At 35.6% G+C, this 18,332-nt stretch overlaps 1 protein-coding gene across 1 annotated transcript in view; it reads right to left on the bottom strand.

Moving 5' to 3' along the window:
- Positions 1 to 18,332, bottom strand: part of ATM (ATM serine/threonine kinase) — a 68,897-nt gene that overhangs the window by 20,201 nt on the left and 30,364 nt on the right. Inside the window, exons 29-45 of the mRNA XM_082068109.1 lie at positions 17,153 to 17,352; positions 16,314 to 16,488; positions 13,893 to 14,057; positions 13,485 to 13,617; positions 11,675 to 11,770; positions 10,243 to 10,414; positions 9,665 to 9,806; positions 8,880 to 9,056; positions 8,310 to 8,484; positions 6,030 to 6,117; positions 5,523 to 5,678; positions 4,482 to 4,590; positions 3,626 to 3,714; positions 3,431 to 3,533; positions 2,330 to 2,478; positions 1,347 to 1,451; positions 715 to 834 (exon numbers count right to left, since the gene is read on the bottom strand). Coding sequence (XP_081924235.1) covers positions 715 to 834; positions 1,347 to 1,451; positions 2,330 to 2,478; positions 3,431 to 3,533; positions 3,626 to 3,714; positions 4,482 to 4,590; positions 5,523 to 5,678; positions 6,030 to 6,117; positions 8,310 to 8,484; positions 8,880 to 9,056; positions 9,665 to 9,806; positions 10,243 to 10,414; positions 11,675 to 11,770; positions 13,485 to 13,617; positions 13,893 to 14,057; positions 16,314 to 16,488; positions 17,153 to 17,352 — 2,354 coding nt within the window. The remainder of the gene's footprint in view (positions 1 to 714; positions 835 to 1,346; positions 1,452 to 2,329; positions 2,479 to 3,430; positions 3,534 to 3,625; positions 3,715 to 4,481; positions 4,591 to 5,522; positions 5,679 to 6,029; positions 6,118 to 8,309; positions 8,485 to 8,879; positions 9,057 to 9,664; positions 9,807 to 10,242; positions 10,415 to 11,674; positions 11,771 to 13,484; positions 13,618 to 13,892; positions 14,058 to 16,313; positions 16,489 to 17,152; positions 17,353 to 18,332) is intronic.

The following is an 18,332-nucleotide window of genomic DNA, read 5'->3' on the forward strand; positions in this document are numbered from 1 at the left end:
TAGGATTATGGATTAATATAAGGATAAATGCCAAACTGTGACATTGCAGCTGTGTAGGCTGGCATTATTTATATTATTTTCTTAGGTGATTCATTAACTACAACTAACAACAGTCCATAAGGTCCTGGACATGCTAAATGACTGTAGGATGACTCTAAGCTACCAAACCAATACAAATACAGCAGAAAAAATTCAATGTTAATAGCACTTCAGAGAGAAATATCTTCCTGTGACTAAAACCCAATGTTAAGAATTCAGGTAGAATACTGATGGTAATAGTGGTCCATGAAGAAAGTGATTCAAACTGAATCAACCTTCAACAGATCTATGGGTACGATGCAATTGAAAACATTTTTTGAAAGGAAACTAGGAGAGGATTCATCGGTTACTTTAGTAAATCAAAGGCTACGACATATGACTGCTACCTCGGAGATGTCAGGGATCGCAAAACAAAGCAAAGAAAACAGTTATTTAGAACACAATTTTAGCATAATATCAAATAATTAAAATGAGACCATGAATAAATCCAGTCTGGATATAAAGAGAATCTAGATATGTCTTCACATAGTAAAGCTAAAATCCATATAATCTTCAAGATTAAGTTTGAGATGTTAATGAATAACATTTGTTGAGGTAATTTTATTTTTGTGCTAGACTTGGTTACCAAAAATCCTGAAAGCTGAGAAAGGATATGAAACAAGCTTAAACGAATACCTGGAGAACAGCTGACCTATATTTTCCAACTCTCCAATTAGCTGTAGTCTGCAAAGAGTTGGATATAATGAATAAACAGACTCAAGACTGCCTTTGCAGAGCTCTTCTACTTCATTCACTCTATGGATTTAACAGAGAAATAGTAAATTATTTTTTTTAATATCCAGAAGTAATTCCAAACATCCATAACATAATTTCTATACAGTGAAAAGAATTTAAACTGCAAAACTACTCAGAATTATTTTGTATTGCCATTGAAGTTCCAAAAATTAAGTTTGTTAAGAAACAAAACCATGGTAAGCATATATAAACTCCAAAGCCTTTGCGATAGCTCAGCAAAAGGAGAGCAGTCAGCATTCAAATCCACTGAAAAGGACAGTACAGCAAGGGATGTATACCACAGAAAATGTACATTAAATTAGCACACAAATTGTATCTGCACAAAAGAAAAGTTCAAGTTAAAAAACTTAGAAATTAAGTTGCAGTCCAGAATAATTAATTTTACTATATGCAAGAGTCTATATTTAAGCACATAGAACCCCATAACAGTCTTTTATACATAACTTGCTACTACAAACACCCCCACGCTCTCCAGCTCTCTCTCTAACAGCAGAATATTTGCACACAGTTACCTGGCATCTTTCAGACTGTCATAAAAAGTAGAGAATTCCTTATCTCGTAAAGACTGAAGAGCATCATACAATGATTCATGGTACCCTGGTCTTCCTGTCTCATCTCTTAAAAATAAAGCAAAAGTAACATAAAATAAAAGGAAAATTATATTTCTCTACAAGGAAGTCAGTATTATCTTTTTAACAAATATTTTTAGTAGTACATTTTCTGCAGTTGGATGGGCTGCTGTTTTGCATGATAAAAAATAATAATGCAACGCTTTAAATTTTATGTTAAATTAGTATTTTATAAATTCAAGCTGTTCTTTGAAAACAAAGAAAAAACAGTAAATGTCAAAATGTTCGGAACGCAAAGAATATGTTCATGGTTGTTAATGCAGAAGGAGTTACTGAAGACCTCACCATGTAACTTCTGCTTTTGCCAAAATGTAATGAATCTTTTCTGTCTTCCTCCTAAGATGTGTGATGATGCAGCTGTACTAGGAAGGAGCAGAGTTCACACTGTATCCTGGCCAGCCGTATGAAATAAACAGTGCCAGGCACCCAACATGACACAAAGGAGGAGATTACTCCTTAGGAGGCACCAGCAAGACTGGTGTTTGCTTATCCCTGTCATCCTAACCTCTTGTGGTGTACTGAGTAATATTTTCCCCATTTGGTTATAAATTAAACATTAAAAACTATATATATTCCTCATATGTACCTAGGATATATCCATTATCTGAGTCAAAAATGGAAAAAATTAAGTTTGCAGTTACAAACAATCAAAAGAAGAATCAACTGCATACAGTTTCCCAGGAAAATGAAAAGTCATGTGCCCACAAAACACACAGGTGTAAGTGCAAAAGACTGCTTTTCAATTCAATGATTAAGATCAATCAGGTGACCTGCTTCGTAGAAATGATATTCTATGATATTCTATGCCTGGAACTGAAATCACTGCCTTTCAGTTAAAGAACTAGCAAGAAAGTATGTCACTTTACTTGACAGAAGAGAGGTGGCCCCACTGCATATTCCTCCACGCTGCCTGGTAGCGCATTTCTTGTAGTTCTGCACACCACTCCGTGTTTTCATGTTCCAGTCCTTTTAAATACATGGAAAGAGTGTGGCAAAGCCCAAAATTCTGCAAAGCCTGGAATAAACAAAATTACTGAAAGTTTGTTTTCTTCCTTTAATAAACCAAACTGGGGTTTTTTTGTTTGTTTGGTTTGTTTTGTTTTGTTTTTTTTTTTAAGGCTTTTATCTTTGGAAACAAAGAAGCCTCTGCAGCAAGGCACAACCCTAAGTATTTATAAGCTCAGCACTATATAAGATGAAGACTTTTTCATAAGACTGCTAATCACGCTATTGATACCTGCAACCCCGGAAAATGGTTTTACTTCTTATTGAACTGTTCTTCCTGGAGGAGATTTGACAAACTCCTATCTGTTTGAAGACCATAATGACTTTATAATTGTGACCACTTATCTCATGTTATGTGTGCAGCCATTATGAATGAGAAACACAATGAAATTTTAACAATGATACTAAAGAATTTGGGGTAGGAAAAATATCATAGGAAAATGAAATGAGAGCAAACAAAACAAAATACCTGTGCTATGTTATTACAGAACTAGTGCAAACATTTTTAGACTAAAAACACAACACAATTTTAAGGGATCAAAATAAGACAACATCAATCCTATTTATTTTATCAGAAATACAACCGTTTCAGTAAGATAGCTGCCAAAATTGAGAGGTTTAAAGAAGGAGATGGCAAAGATAACCAATCACATTACTTTTACAATCTGTCATTTTAGGAGCCAGCCAAATTCTGTACAAAATTAAATATATTTATTTTGAAATATTTCAGAAAATTCATTACCCAAGATAGGGATTACAGGTGAGTGACAAGAGGCCTTGATGTTTTCAGGACAAATGTGTTGTCTTATATTATACAGTCTGGATGCTTATGAGTGTGGGCTGGACTTGATGCCCAAAGAGATTTCTTATAGTCCTAAAACAATTTTGTATTTACTACAAATGACTCTCAGTACAACAGATATAAATTCCTACATTCGCTTCTTCTTATAAAAAAACCTTACCTCTATTATTCCTGCCTGGCGCGTAGACGGAGAGAGGCTTGCCTCAAGATCATATGTTACAAGGGCTTTCTCCCATACTGCTTCATGCTCATATGTTCTTATCCTGTTGTAAGTTAACAAGTTTTCAATTGAAGTTCCTTACTAATAAATGAAAGCAATGACTTTAAAGAACATAAGAACATTAATAAATTATACCGTGCTAATGGCTGTAACATTCTTCCTCCACCACAGCCATAGAGACTGTCAGGTTCTCCAATGCTTCTGTATATGTCCATGAGAAGGTCCTAGAACATGTGCCATAAAACAAAGAATTATCTCTTTTGGAACCAGTTCAAGTGAGTTTTATACATATCATTTAAGTTCATAAACACAAGTCCTTCCATGTGACATTGTTGCCTTTATGCAGTATCTGAGCCTACTATCATCACAGGAATAAAAGTTTTGTAGTCTCGCAAAAGTCTTCAGGACTACCTAACTTCACCGCTAAGTTATAAAAACCAGTGCTGGGCCTTATGTGGACTGGTTGAAAAGCAAAAGGAAGTAGTACTGAATGAGCATCGGACATACCAGCTAAGCAATGCATTTTAAAGATATGCAGGTGCAGTTCTGGAATAAAGAACTATGGAAAGAAGTAACTTAGACAAGGCTACTGAATCAGATTTTATGTTTCAAATAAGCTTGTAGGAGATAATACTACTTTGCTTTTGATTATTATAACTTGCTACACCACTTGCTGATTTTTAATGAACATATCTCTCCGACAGACACTGAAAAATACTTGCTTGTCACCACCATGAGGTCAGTTATTTGGGGAACAAAGTCTGCTTTGTTGTAATTTAAAATTTGCCAGTTAATTAGTGTTTCAGGTGAATGAATACTCATTTAACTTGTCTGGCAAAGCCACTGAGTTCACTTTGAAGCAGAGCATGAGGAGAACCTTCAAATACAGTTTTTGAAGTTCAACTAGATCTGCCTTCAGCTCAGATGAAACCTACCGTTAATTGTAATTATACGAGAAGGTTTGCTTTCAGATTTAAACACACACATGTACCTGTAGACTTATGCCAGTTTCTTCTTTACTTTTTTCATTCAAAATAGTAATAGTTGTTCTTTGACTTTCTTCTTCAAATGTCAAACTCTTAGCTGCTTTGAAAGATGACCTAAGTGAAAAGTTTCAACCAGTATAGCTAAATGAAATTTCACACAAAGAACTAAAGAAATTCTGAAACAACACTTAAGAAGTAAGAGGCAAAGCTCCAAATGCAGGATCAGGCTTATCATATCCCCAGGTTATTCAAAATGTCACCAGAATGACAAAGTGATCAGCTGAACTGATAATATCAACATAAAGGGATTTCAACATCAAGTTGATTTTTCAGAGGAAAAAACAAAAAAGCTTTGTACTGTCTAATCTGTTATTAAATCAAATTGCTTTTGTGAATGCCTGAAGCACAAATGCTCTCTTCTAGGAAAGAATAAAAGCAACTACATAATATATGTGCTTACAACCATACTTTTGTTGCACATTCACTGCTTTAAGAGTGATTTGTTGCCAAAAGGAAGCTAGAAAACTAGTTCCATATCTTGATCTTGCTAGACCAGAAGACTAAGATAATTGTCCATTACAGAAGACTTCTACAAGGATCATTGAGCTCTACCCACACAATTCTTGTCATTATTCTGTAATTTCTTTCTCCCCTTGATTAACTTCTGGCTGTAATTTAACCACTAGCACGCTATTAATTTTGAGAAACAGAATCTGAAAATTGTTAAACTCAGAAAGTGAGATTCAATATATTTTAGTATTCAGAAGCATTAGCTTTAGTGAAGCTTCTCCAGAACACACACTACTAAGAAAACTTTCTAGTTAGATATCAAAATGACACTATTTCGAGTGTGTCACACCTAGCAAAACAGCAAGGTTGGGATCACATTCATGGACTGGCAGAAATACTTTCCAGGTCAATACACACACCTAAGGAATTTTTTTGAAGTCTCCTTGACTTTGCACGTAACAAAACACTATTGGGACACACAAAACATCATCCCTTTTACCAGAAATGGCAAGAAACGGCATTCCTCAAGCTTGTACCTTTTTTGCTGCTTGTCTCTATTTATCTTGTCTGCGTAGATTTCTGCGTAGAGCAAGGCCGTGAAGTGAGCAGCACAAGACTGTGCTGCCATCGCAACCTCTAGGTAATTCAGATCCAGCCAGAAGCTGTCATCAAAAACTGTACCTGAAACAGATCTGATTAAATAAAGAGTTTAATATTGCTCTAACAGACTTTTTAACATTAAACAAAATAAATGCAATCTAACTATAAAGTCTTCCAAAGACTAATTTTATCTTAGCCTCCCCAAAACCCATACCACAAAAAGTTTATCAGACAAAAAGTTTTTAAAAGACTCCTTCAGCATTGTTAGAACTCTTTAAGGCTAGCCATAGCACTTCTGCAGCAAATGCAAGGTCGCTACAGCATCTTCATTCTTTTAACTGACATGTTCTCTACCACATTCCTCTTCCTTAATCTACAGCATCAACAGATCTTAGTGCAGTCATAATTAAATTAAAGCAACATTTTGGAAAGCTGTAATTCACCTCTTTTGTCTTCTTAAGTAATCAACAACAGCAAGCATGGCTCGTCGAGATACTTTATCCAAACTTCTAAAATTATGCGTTTCTTGCTCTGAAATGTATATTTCAAACCAAATAATATAATGAACTTTTGTCATAACATATCCATTTACAAAATAATAAGGTCTATTTTCTATTCAGGAAAATAACTAAAACCTTCCTTGCACGGCATTTCCAAAATTAAATTAATAGTTTATCACAAAATGTATCACCCCTCCTTATATGATGTTGGTGAGATGACAGTAGCTTATACTACAATTTTCTTTATCAAATTATCTTTGTATTAATAATGTGTGGATTCTGTTTCTTCTCACTGAATTCAGAGATGATCCAACATCATGACACAGAGCTCCATAACAGACCTCTTCCCTTAGGCCTGGGTCATATGGAGTTATTCCACTAGTAGCTTTATTGTACGTTTTACAGAGTGTCTATGCTTATACAAAAAACACAATCTCACACACACAGACATATGATTCTATGACTCTTGTCAAGCAGTTGGCAATTTACGATTAGGTTTTGTTTCTCAGCTAGAGCAGTGATCGGCATGATGTTCACACTATTTATGCTTTAAATTGCCAAGATTTACAGACAATTCCTACAACTTGCATGTCAAAATGGATCAATAGGAAGACTCTTGTTCAGAAGCACTTTACTCTCTCACGTTTAACTGCTTGGTCTTTGCCACAGTTTGGATCCTGATGGACTGGAATGAAATTCATCCAGGTTTTCTAGGAAGATTTTTCTCCTTGTTTTGATAGAGTTATTGAAGAAACTGGTACTCACCAGATGTTTAAAATTTTTGCTTTGAATACTGCTGCTGTTCTATCATTCCAACTTTGGAGTTAACAGATCTTTGCTCTGTTGGCCAGCGCACCTTCATTTTATCTGTAAACACCTAAACAATGAGCTGTGTGCTAATTCATGGAGGGTTTTTCTGGTACCAAGACAGTTTTCCATCTGAAGAACTCCATTTAAAGCTTTTGAATGTCCTCAATTTGCTCTTATTGCCTCAGTAAGATCCCCTGCATAGAATCACGTTTGAAGAGGCCTCTATCATTTGCTCATTGGAGTCACTGAACTAACTGCAAGATTACAAAACTTAGAAAAATCCCTTCATATTTTTCACATAACATTTTGGGTTAATTTGTACATTTGAGCATAAATTCGTGCAGTAGTTTCCCTGGTTGTTTACAGGAAGGAAACAAGAAATTGTTAAACCTTTTGTATCTTACCAAGTGGGACAATAAAAAGTCTGGATTGTGGGAACAGCTTGTCACCTGACTTAAAAATGTGAAAGAATACTGCTCTAGTCTTTCTGGCCAGGCTATTCAGCATCTATAAAAAGTACCTTACAACACACCTAGTATCATTGGGCGTATTTACAGCACTCTTAGTACAAACTGCAGTACTAAGGGTTCCTTGACCTCTCTGCCAACGTCAAGCTTGCATGACTTGCCTGTAAAGAGACTGCAAGACATTGTACAGACTCATTCCTTTGTGATTTGTCACTGAAGAAGAGAGCTAGAAGATATAGCAGAGTAGCTACTGCACAAAAAAATACGAACCTGAAGTTACTATATTTGTGTTAAGTAAGGGACATGCACAAATAAAATATATTATTTCAGCTCCTGAAAATACATGCATGTTCTGTTCCCATAGTCTAATACCAAAGATCTAACCACAGTCTAATTAGAAAGGACACCAGCCAGATTGATTAGAAGGTGTTTTGTTTGCATTACTCATACTCAGCTGCAGTTCTTTTGTTCCCTTCATTCTGCTGGAATGTAACAGGTCTTCTGAATGTATGGGGAGACAATTATCAACATTAGGCAGAAGCTATAGCAAAGGTTAGTCTTTATTCCAAGGGGAAAATCCAGGGGAAAACTGCCTTTAATCGCTCTTGAGCAAGAGAGAAATTTAATTGACGGTTAGTAATTTTAAGAGACAGTCCAAGACTCACTCTTGCAGCACACAACAATGGATCACATCTAAATTCAGCAAGTAATAAACATTATCCAGTTGTAAATAAGGAAAGAAGCTCTGCAGAAGAAACTACTTGGGTGCTGCAAATGAACAGCTTCAAAATTACTGGTATCTCCACTGAAAAAGATCAAATAATTGAACAGAAGCTTCTAAAATTCTGTATGCCTATAAGAGTGCATCATGTGTTTGATGTCAGAAGATAATTTTTTCACAACCAGAATTGCTTTTTCAGTTGAAACAAAAATATTATGACATTACCTGAATCAGAATTTGGAGGTGTAGATGATCTACTAGATGAGGCAAATTTGCAACAAGCTGTAAAAAACTTCTGAATATGAACTGACAAAAGATTTCTCCAAGATTCATCTGAGTCATGAAGAAGGATGTCATGAATCAGGTATGGAAGCAAAGTTTGACACAAGTCAGTTTTCACCTACAAAACAACCATGCAGAGCAGCTGCTAAGAAAAACAATCCAAAGCCTTCTTTCTCAGGTTATAGCCAAACTGACAACTACTAAAACAAACATGTAATGCTTGAGAAAGAACATGTAACATTTAAAATGTAAACCATTGTACAGGGCTATGCAGGCATTCAGTTAAAGTAGTCATATAAAGTTCATCTATGTTTACAATTATCTCTCAAATCTTGTATTTCAAGAGTGTATTTTATGGGTGTCTGAAATATATCTGACTGCGAAGGATCTGAACTACTGTTCGGAAAAAGTAGTAACTTAATAGCAGAAATTACTGTTTGCAAGGAAGATAAATAATAATATATTTTGTGCATCACCACACAAATATATATACATATGTATAATTTAGCTCACCTCACATAGTGGCTTCATTAACTGGAGAACTTCACTTTGCACACCTCCACTGTCCAATACTGAACTAGTCAGGCGCTTGATCCAGGTCTCATGACTTTCCCCGAGAGGAATCCACAGGTTTGTGTCATCCAAAGTTTCTAAAGGAGCCTCCACATCATTAGCAGGTACTACTAAAAACTAGAAGAAAAAATACATATATACCAAATATAAACATTAAAAAAACCCCCCATACTGCAATCAGCGCAGATTAAAACATTAAATATTAACTGTGCTTTAACTGATTGACAATATCCATTTTTTTCATGTAAGTTAAAGTTTTCCAAGGAAATCTGAAAGTAATTAAAAAAATACCGAGAACATCAACAAGGCCACATTACATATAGCTTAAAAATCAAAAATTTTAAAATTAGGAAAAAATCTGATCTTGGTGAATTATGCACCATTTTTTTCTGCCCTATTTTCTACTAGGCTTTTGCATCAAATGAGACTGGAATCCTAAGAATGTATTAGATTAGTGAGTAGGTAATAATAATGAAAGTACACTGCATTCTAACGTCAAATTGGTTATTTCCTATGTGAAGAAGCTGCAAATGCCGAAACAGAAAGGAGAAACAGATGTACAAAAGCAATCTTATTCACAATCAGACTGATGAAAAGCCCAAATTTTGCATTCATCCAGGTCTATCCCAAAAATATTTTCAAATTTACTCTTTTTAAAAACCAGTATTTTTTAATGTGTTCTCTACCCCGTATGCCATATAAATAAGGTATAGCAGAAGAAATACCTTTTTCCTTGACATCCTGAAAGGCTGGAGATAGATTAACATGGGATCAGTTTTAGTTTTATAAACTTCCCAAAATTCACTGCCAGATTTGGTAGCTAGTATGTTTTTCAAACAGGAAACAGCAGCAGCCCTAACATCAATGCTGAAAGAATGCCAAACACAACGTTGTTATTATCATTATTAGTTTCATTCACATATTCTATTTTCAAAATCACCTTTACAAACATACAAGACAATTCCACAGTCTAACAACGTGTGCGTCAAATCTGAATATTTTGGACTAGGCTATGCCGTTGCATATTTTGTTATAAAGCAATGCCTCAGTATGTACTCCACACCACTGCTATCCTCTACAGCATACAAGAGATTCTATGGCTCAAGTCCAACTACAGAATTTCTAGGGAATACCTAAGCTTAACTGGGTAAGTAATCTGAGCCTTGAAGAAGCACATGGTCAGACACTAACAGGTGTTAATAACACTTTCAGAGCATTACTCTGAGGTGATTTGAACAATGTACAACTTAATGGTGCCTATTAAGCTTTGAATTAAATAAGTTAAGTAAATAAGCATACTCACCAATTATCTGTTAGAGCAATATTTATTTGTGTTAACATTATGAAGACCCACTGAAGTTTTCTGTCTTCAAGCAAGTCTGCTGCTTTAGAATCCAGCGCATTCTCAGCATGCTGAAGAGCTATGGTGGAGAAATCCATGGGACCAATTTCTCCCAAGCAACTTCCAACTGCCTCTGCAAACACAAGTAATTTTATAGTCTTATGCACACTAAAACAAGGTCTTATCCTAAGAAGTTGCATAAACTACTTTTAGAATTGAGATTATTATAGGGTTAAAAACTGGAAACATTTATAAATAATCACTCAAGGGGCTTTACGGTTAAAATTACATGTATACGCATTTTGCAACCTAAGACTCATAAATACAGTTATGCTTTCTAAGACAATTTTCTAGGTGTGCCTATGGCTTTGGATTTTGCAGTTTAAATTAGCCTGTAAACTCATTAACCTACATTTTATGTAAAAGGATGTATCAATGTGTTCCTAAGTTGCTTTCAGACAAAATATTTTATAAGGACACATGACTACATACAAGAAAAAACCAAAATTGATCTTGAAAATAGTTCTAAAAAAAGGGATGTTCATGTCCATCAGAAGGACATCAAAATCTACTTCCCTGCTCTTCCCTTCATACTGGGTATGCGTCCTGAAAACGTTTCTGTTGTGTACAACATTGTTTTGTTTTAATCACCAGAGCAAAGAAAGAACAGACTGAAGATATGCAGATTGTGTTTTGAACTAAATAAATCATGTAAGGAAACAAAATGCAGCAGGGGCTGAGACTCACAGCTTGCAGAGATCCTGGAGCCAATCATACTGAAGCCAATGTGAGCTTCAATTGCTCAGCATTTGTAATTATCAGTTATTAGTGCTTTAGACAAAAAAAATATATTAAGGCAAATGTTCTCATTACTTGTGTTTCTGTCCAGTTTAGATATCTTATTTCAGTAAACATCTTCTACAGAGAGGTACTCCCCACTTGTTGAAGAGGGGATTTTGTTCTTAGCTGTGGATTGAACATTAATTAGGTGCTCAACGTAAACAGTGAGAATAATTTTAATAATACAGAAGGGGCTTTACGATGGAGAACAACTATTTTAATTTCAATCAAGACATGTCCTTCAAATTTCAGTTAAGTTCTCTTATATTTTTCTTACTTCTTTTGAACCTAATAAAGTGACCCATATTACAACAGATGACTCTTTACTGAGTATAGAAGAGAACAGAGTCTAAACTGATGACAAATATTGGTCAAATTATTAGTCAAAGCTGTAAAATACAGTGACTGAAAAGAAGACATAACACCCATTTTAATATTCCTGATGGCCACCTCTGGCCGAAAATGCAAAACAGCAGTGGGAAGAACACTGAGAATGGCCACAGCTTCAACCTGGCGTTTGCAATGAGGATGGTTGTGGGACTCAGTAACTCACCGAGCACCGCTGTCCCACCGGGATGGTTAACAGCCGCCTTGGAGAGCTGCAGCAAACTCACCACCAGCTTCACTACTACGGAATCTTCCGGCTTTTCTATTGATCAGAAAGAAAAATAAAGCCGCCCAAAGTAATTGCATATTTGTAATGTGAACTTGTTAGAAGAAAACACTGCTTTAGTATCGTTTATCTACAAGTATCAAAATGTATTATTAATGTTCAAGCAAGCTGGTGTTAAATAGCACATGAAAAAATTACTCATGTTTCTTGTTCATCATGTCCTGAAAAACTTTCTACATATTTCACTGTGTTAAAGAATCCCCAAAACTAGAATATAAAAATGCTATTATTTTCAGTGCTTTGATGTAGAAATGAAAACTAAATATAAGAAATATTAGCATAAGTCAGTGCAAGAGTACTGTTTGAAAGAGTGAAGTCATACTATGTGACTCCACTGAGAGCACTTAAGCTAATATTATAATTCTGTTCTAAATATGAATCCAAGGAATATCCCCCAATAAGGTTTTCTGCAAGGGATTTCACAGAATTTGACTAGCTTTCAGTTGTCTAATTAACTTTGCCAAATCCTAAACTCTCGAGATGGATATTTCCTTACATAATTTTAGCATAAGGCAAAATCAAGGCAACAGGCACATCAACCCTGCTAGCCTCCCTCCAATAGAGCAGGAGTATTTTTTCTCAGGTTTTGCCAGCCAGCAGATCGGGGATTTCTGAGCAGATCTTCGTACCTAATAATCTCAGTTATATACATCTAACTCCTTTTAACTTCCATGATGCTTCTGATCTCTGCAATAAGTGGCAGTGAGTTCCACACTGTATATATTTTGTTGGGAAACAATGTAAAGTTTCTCTTGTATAACTGCTCTAGATAATTTAATTTGTTCTTGTACTGTGATAGAAGAGAGAACTGCTCCCCACTCAGCTTCATCATACCATTCACTGGTTCATACACCTCGCTGTATTCCTATACAATCTCTTTTCCAAGCTCACAAGGCTCTCCTCTGATGGAAGCTGTTCCACACAAGCTTGCTACCCTTTTACTAACTCTTTTCAAGCAGTATTTCAAGAATAAAATTGTAAATTATATTAAAGATGTGGGGACATAATTCAGCCACACCATGGCTTGTGACAGACGACTATTCTTCCCCAAATTTTACTTATTTACAATTCATTACATCAGCTCTTTCTATCTCCCTGTCATGCACACAAGCTGATGAAGATGCAGAGGACAAAAGTGGAATCGTCTGGTCTGAGCATCTGAAAACAAAAATAGGAAGGAACTGGGTCTGAGGGCTGAAACAGAATGCTGGGATGTGGCAAGGTTAAACTAAACTAAATCTCACAATTTTAAAACTTCCGTAAGCTTTACTTTCTAACATACTATGCCTTTAATAAAATCTAGCTTCCTTACATTTAAAAGAGTAGGGAGATTCACACAAGAAAACTAATTAAGCAGCCATAAAGCAATATACTCATATTATACATTATCCTGGTCATTCACCATCACAAGTGCCCCACACCAAGAGCTAGAAGGGCATTTTATCCTCTCTGTCATATAACACCTCACATAATGTTTGTGATACACTCTGCTAAAGATACTACTTCAGATTTTACATGAATAATAAATGGCATTCTACCCTGCATGTGAAATTATAATAAGGTTACACTGTTAAACATATAAAAACCAAGACACAAAATAAAACATTCAATGTCAAATTAGAATAGGGTTACATCTCCATACTTAAAACCAGATACAGAAGAAATAAAATACATAATCAGATGTCAGTACCCTGGAAATTTTTCAGGAGCTCCTTCATCTGATCTTTATATTGTTCTAACTGTTTGCGTAAATCATACAGTCCTTCAAGTCGCGTTAAGGGTAGTGAATCACAAACACCAACTGAGAGAAAGTGATCAATCTCCTGGAAAACAACATTTTGTATTAAGCACCTTACAGCATACAAATAAAGGTTGAAGTAAAGAAGTGGCTCTCACCAGTCCATAACGTGGATATTAATATATGCAAATAAGAATGGAGACCTACAAATATCTCAGAGTCTGAAACTGGCAATAAAGGGAATCCACATATCTCATTTACATATTTCTCAACTATACCTATAGTCAGAGAACTGTTTGTCTTTTGAAAGTTTGCATGACAAAACACACTATGCCATGAGATATTTTTAAATGTAATTACCTCCAAAAGAGAATACGGTCCTTTACTGTATTTTATTTTCTGTTGAGTTGCTCGCAAATCTTTAAAAGCAGGATATTCAGGAAAAGGATCTAAGCATTTGATTGCTTGGTACAGATTTTCATTATCCTTATTATCTATCACCAGGTACTTCAACAAGCCTAGGACCTGAACAGGAAAAGTAAATGAAAACCAAAAAAAGAGAAGCATTTTTGAGCCATATTTCTTATTCACATTATAAAGTTTCTATTTCTCCAAGTTCCATTAAACTGAGAACTCTATTAAAAAAATAGTTACACTGTTAAAAAGAATAAAATGCTTAAAGACTTGGGAAATCACAGATGTATTCTAAAATGGTGAGGTGTTTTTGCTACTTGCCCTGACAAATAGACATCAAAGCTTTTATTTTCACAGCCTGAAGTTTTATCCCGTCTTTTCATAAAGCTGATTTCAAATACTGAGCAATACAATCATTACAATATTGACAATGATTTAGCAATGAACTGCACCCAAGTAGACCTTCTGATGTAATTAGGACTTCATTATTCTTACTAACTGAAGTGCCGGTAATTTGAAATCCTGACAAATGCCTGAATATCATAATTTACTGCCTGAATCACTGAACTACGGTAGAATTCATTCTACAACAGATCTACAAGTTGAATAAAAACTGGCCAAAAGGGCACCATATTTTCTTTGCAAAAATGCTGCTTGTATGCTTTACTTACTAATCAATGCAATTGGACATTCAATCCAGAATTGGACTGTCTACAATCTAGACAATGAGGCTCTTATTTGGAAACCTGTATTTAACTGAAGATGATTAACTAGCCTCCATTCAATACTAGAAGAAAAATAAAGAAAAGAAACTAAAAAGCGATCACTAGGGGAAGGACGTCCCTGCAGGAGTATGAGATGAGAAGGTTTTATATTTGCTATCACTTCCAGTTCAGAGAAACATCTGCCCAGGGGTGCCCCGGCACGTTGCCTTTGCAGTCGTGCATGTACAACTGTTTGCACAGACATATGATAAATCTGATCATTAAGCTGGGAAAAAGATCGCCAGGTTATTTTCAGCTGGAGCAGCACAGCCCTCCAGCTGAACTGGAAGGAGAAGGAGGAGGACAATGTAAGGCTATACTGCAACCACAAAGGTGCATATGGGACCATGGGATCAGATTAAGCCAGAAGGCAACCATGAGGCAACAGGCCCCCTCTTCTCACCTTCAGCTACTGATTATAAGTCTCTGAATCTATGAAGGGCTAGAAAGATGATCAGGAACCTAGAGCACCTTTCTTATGAGGAAAGGCTGAGAGAGCTGGGTCTGTTCAGCCTGGATAAGAGAAGGTTGAGAGGGGATCTCATCAATGTTTATAAATATCTCAAGGGTGGATGTCAAGAGGATGGACCAGACTCCTTTCAGTGGTGCCCAATGATAGGAAGAGAGGCGACAGGCACCGACTGAAGCACAGGAGGTTCCACCTGAATGTGAGGAGAAACTTCTTCACCTTGAGGGTGCCAGAGCCCTGGAACAGGCTGCCCAGAGAGGTTGTGGAGTCTCCTTCTCTGGAGACATTTAAACCCACCTGGACACATTCCTGTGCGATCTGCTCCAGTGAACCTGCTTTAGCAGGTGGGTTGGACTAGATGATCTCCAGAGGTCCCTTCCAACCCCAACCATTCTGTGATTCTGTGTGATTTTAAGTACATTTCCAGCCCCAGCAGAATGCACATACAAATCATCACCAGATGGAAAACAAGGCTTGTCACACAACAGAACGTGCTTCATTTCCCTTTCAAGGCCTAAGTGCTACATTTATTTTTAATGATAATTTGTTAAATAAATAAGTCAACTACTGAAATATGGTCTTTGCACATATTTCCTATTTATCTTGTAGACACCCTTCCCTTCCAAACGTCTTCATTGTATTTACTGTGCAATCATCCATCCTTGGTAGGCAACTGCCTGGCTACTTGATGTGCCTGTACTGATCAGTTTGCCATCAGCGGGAGTTCAGCACTGCCTGTGTCCTATCTCTGTTTCCTTAGTGGTATCACTGATTTGCTATCTCTGCTCAACTAGGGTAACAACTTTTCTGAAACTTACCCTGAATGTTTTAAACTTCAGAATTAGAAAGCAAGTGATACAGTAATCTCAGCAATTACGATATAGACATCTCAATCACCGTTTAAAGCCGTAGGAATTAAATATAGGACACAGTATTTGTTAAAAAAAAAGTACCAAAAGTAATGACACCTTTTAATTTGAAAAATTAAAGGTATAGTGTTACACTCCAAATATTTTTTTTAATCTAAATCTACAAAGAATAGAAAAAGGGAATTAAAAACGAACATGAGCTTTAAGGACAGCGAACATGAAGTAAAAGTCAACAGATAAGGAATAAGCAGCAACTCGAAACTACCTGTTCCTGAATCTCTGGTTGGTCCATGGCAAGAGGTATCAGGGTTCCCACAATAACATGAAGGTGGCTCTCTAGAGCATCATTGCAACACGTAACCGCTGTGTGGCAAACATCATGAAGGAGATCACAACAGAGTGAAAAGCTGCACATGGATATGTCTCTGATAATAACAGGTCTGTCACAGGAAACAAAAAAGTGAAATTAAAGAACTACAAATTGTCATTATCTCAAGTATCAACCTACAACAGGGAAGAATAGGGGAAAAAGGGAAATATAAATAAATTTTACAGATGGGAACCAATTCTAAACTTTAAAGTTTATTTACTCAAACAGCTCTAAGGATTTAGCTCAGGAGACACGGGAGAAATAAAATACACAGAATTTGACTGATCACTTTAAAAAATGGAGTAAAAAACTTAAAGAAAAATATATTCCAAAAGGCAAAACAAACAGACAAACAAAACACACAAACACAAACAAACAACAAAAAACAACAAACAAAACCTAACAAATAAAACAACAATCCCCCCCCGCAACCCTAAAAGGCTTTCAGATTAATATTTGCCAGAACACCACTGACAGAAACAGAACAAAGTGGACAATAATGCCCTCTGTACCCTCCTGTGTCTCCCATAACCATCAGGTTGTTGGTTTTTTAAAAAACATTTTAGTAAGAGTTATAAATTTGAATTCCAAAATTATCAAAGAGGCAATTTTTTTATCAGCAAATTTGAATTATTTCTACAAGTGAATTAACATCTCCTAGAAGTAGTGAAATACAATGTTACAAGAACAAGGGAGCATAGACCAGAAGGACAAGGTACAATTACTGTATTTACCTGCTATTGATGTGGTGAATCAGGGTGTAAATCACATCTCGGAGGACAAAAGCCCATGCTCCTCCTAAACCATCTTTTATCTCTTTAAGTAACAGACTAACAAACAAGTGATAAATCACAAGAACTCTGTGTTTCTTGTAAATATTGTTTGTATCAGATGCGTGCTTACAAAGGGCTAGAAGGATTTTCTGGAATGAATCCTAAAAATGAACAAATTAAGAGTAAAAAAATAATTTATAATGCCAATACAGATACACTTTATATCAAGAAAAAAATATAAGTCATAGAGATTTGTTTGTTTTGTTTTGAAGGACATGGACAAAAAGGCTTTATTATTTTAACTGCTTTAAACAAACAAAAGACCTACATAGAAATCAATTCTCCAAGCAGGGTGACAAGCTCCATACATCCTCCTCATTTTCTCTTTTTTGTTTTCCCCACCTGAGAAAGGTTACGAACATTTTTCCAGAAGCCAAGCAGTTACGGCAGCTTTCAACAACAGGAGAAACATCAAATACAACCCATTAAAACATTGGGTAGTGTTTCAATGTGTATTATTTAAAAAATAATATTTGTATATACAAAATGCATGTTTTCATAGAACATATAAATTCAGATTGCAAATGTTAAAGCTGTATACTTTAAAAAAACTACCTAGGCAGGTTTTTTATTCCACTGGCTGGCAATATTAACTTTTACACTCAAAAGATTTAAACAAACATGGTCCAGAAGGAGGTCTTTTTCTTAATTTTAGACTGTTTATGGATAGGCAAAGTAAGTTGTTGACAATATACGCAATAAAATAGCATAAACTTTGAAAAGATATGCTTCTAAGGCATAATGTTACAAGACAGCAATACGTTTATGATTTATTGCAAGGGATGCATAATTTTATATGCCTTTGTATTTGCCTTTAACAACCGAAAAACAAATGTCTAAGAATATCACAGACTATAAAATTTCATATGGTCAGTAAGGGAAACAAACTTTAATATCTTAATTGTAGCTAGTATTTAGATAAAATTGTCCAAATGTAATTATTTTGGAATGTTTCTTCAGCCATATGCCAAAGAAATAAAGTGGATCTAAATTGTGTCTGGTACACACAGACTTCCACAACTTGAAAATAACCCTCTCTATTTATGCATGATTATTTATGTATTATGTAATGCATATAATA

The sequence above is a fragment of the Streptopelia decaocto genome (assembly GCF_964273445.1).
Source record: "Streptopelia decaocto genome assembly, chromosome: 1".
Lineage (NCBI taxonomy): Eukaryota > Metazoa > Chordata > Aves > Columbiformes > Columbidae > Streptopelia > Streptopelia decaocto.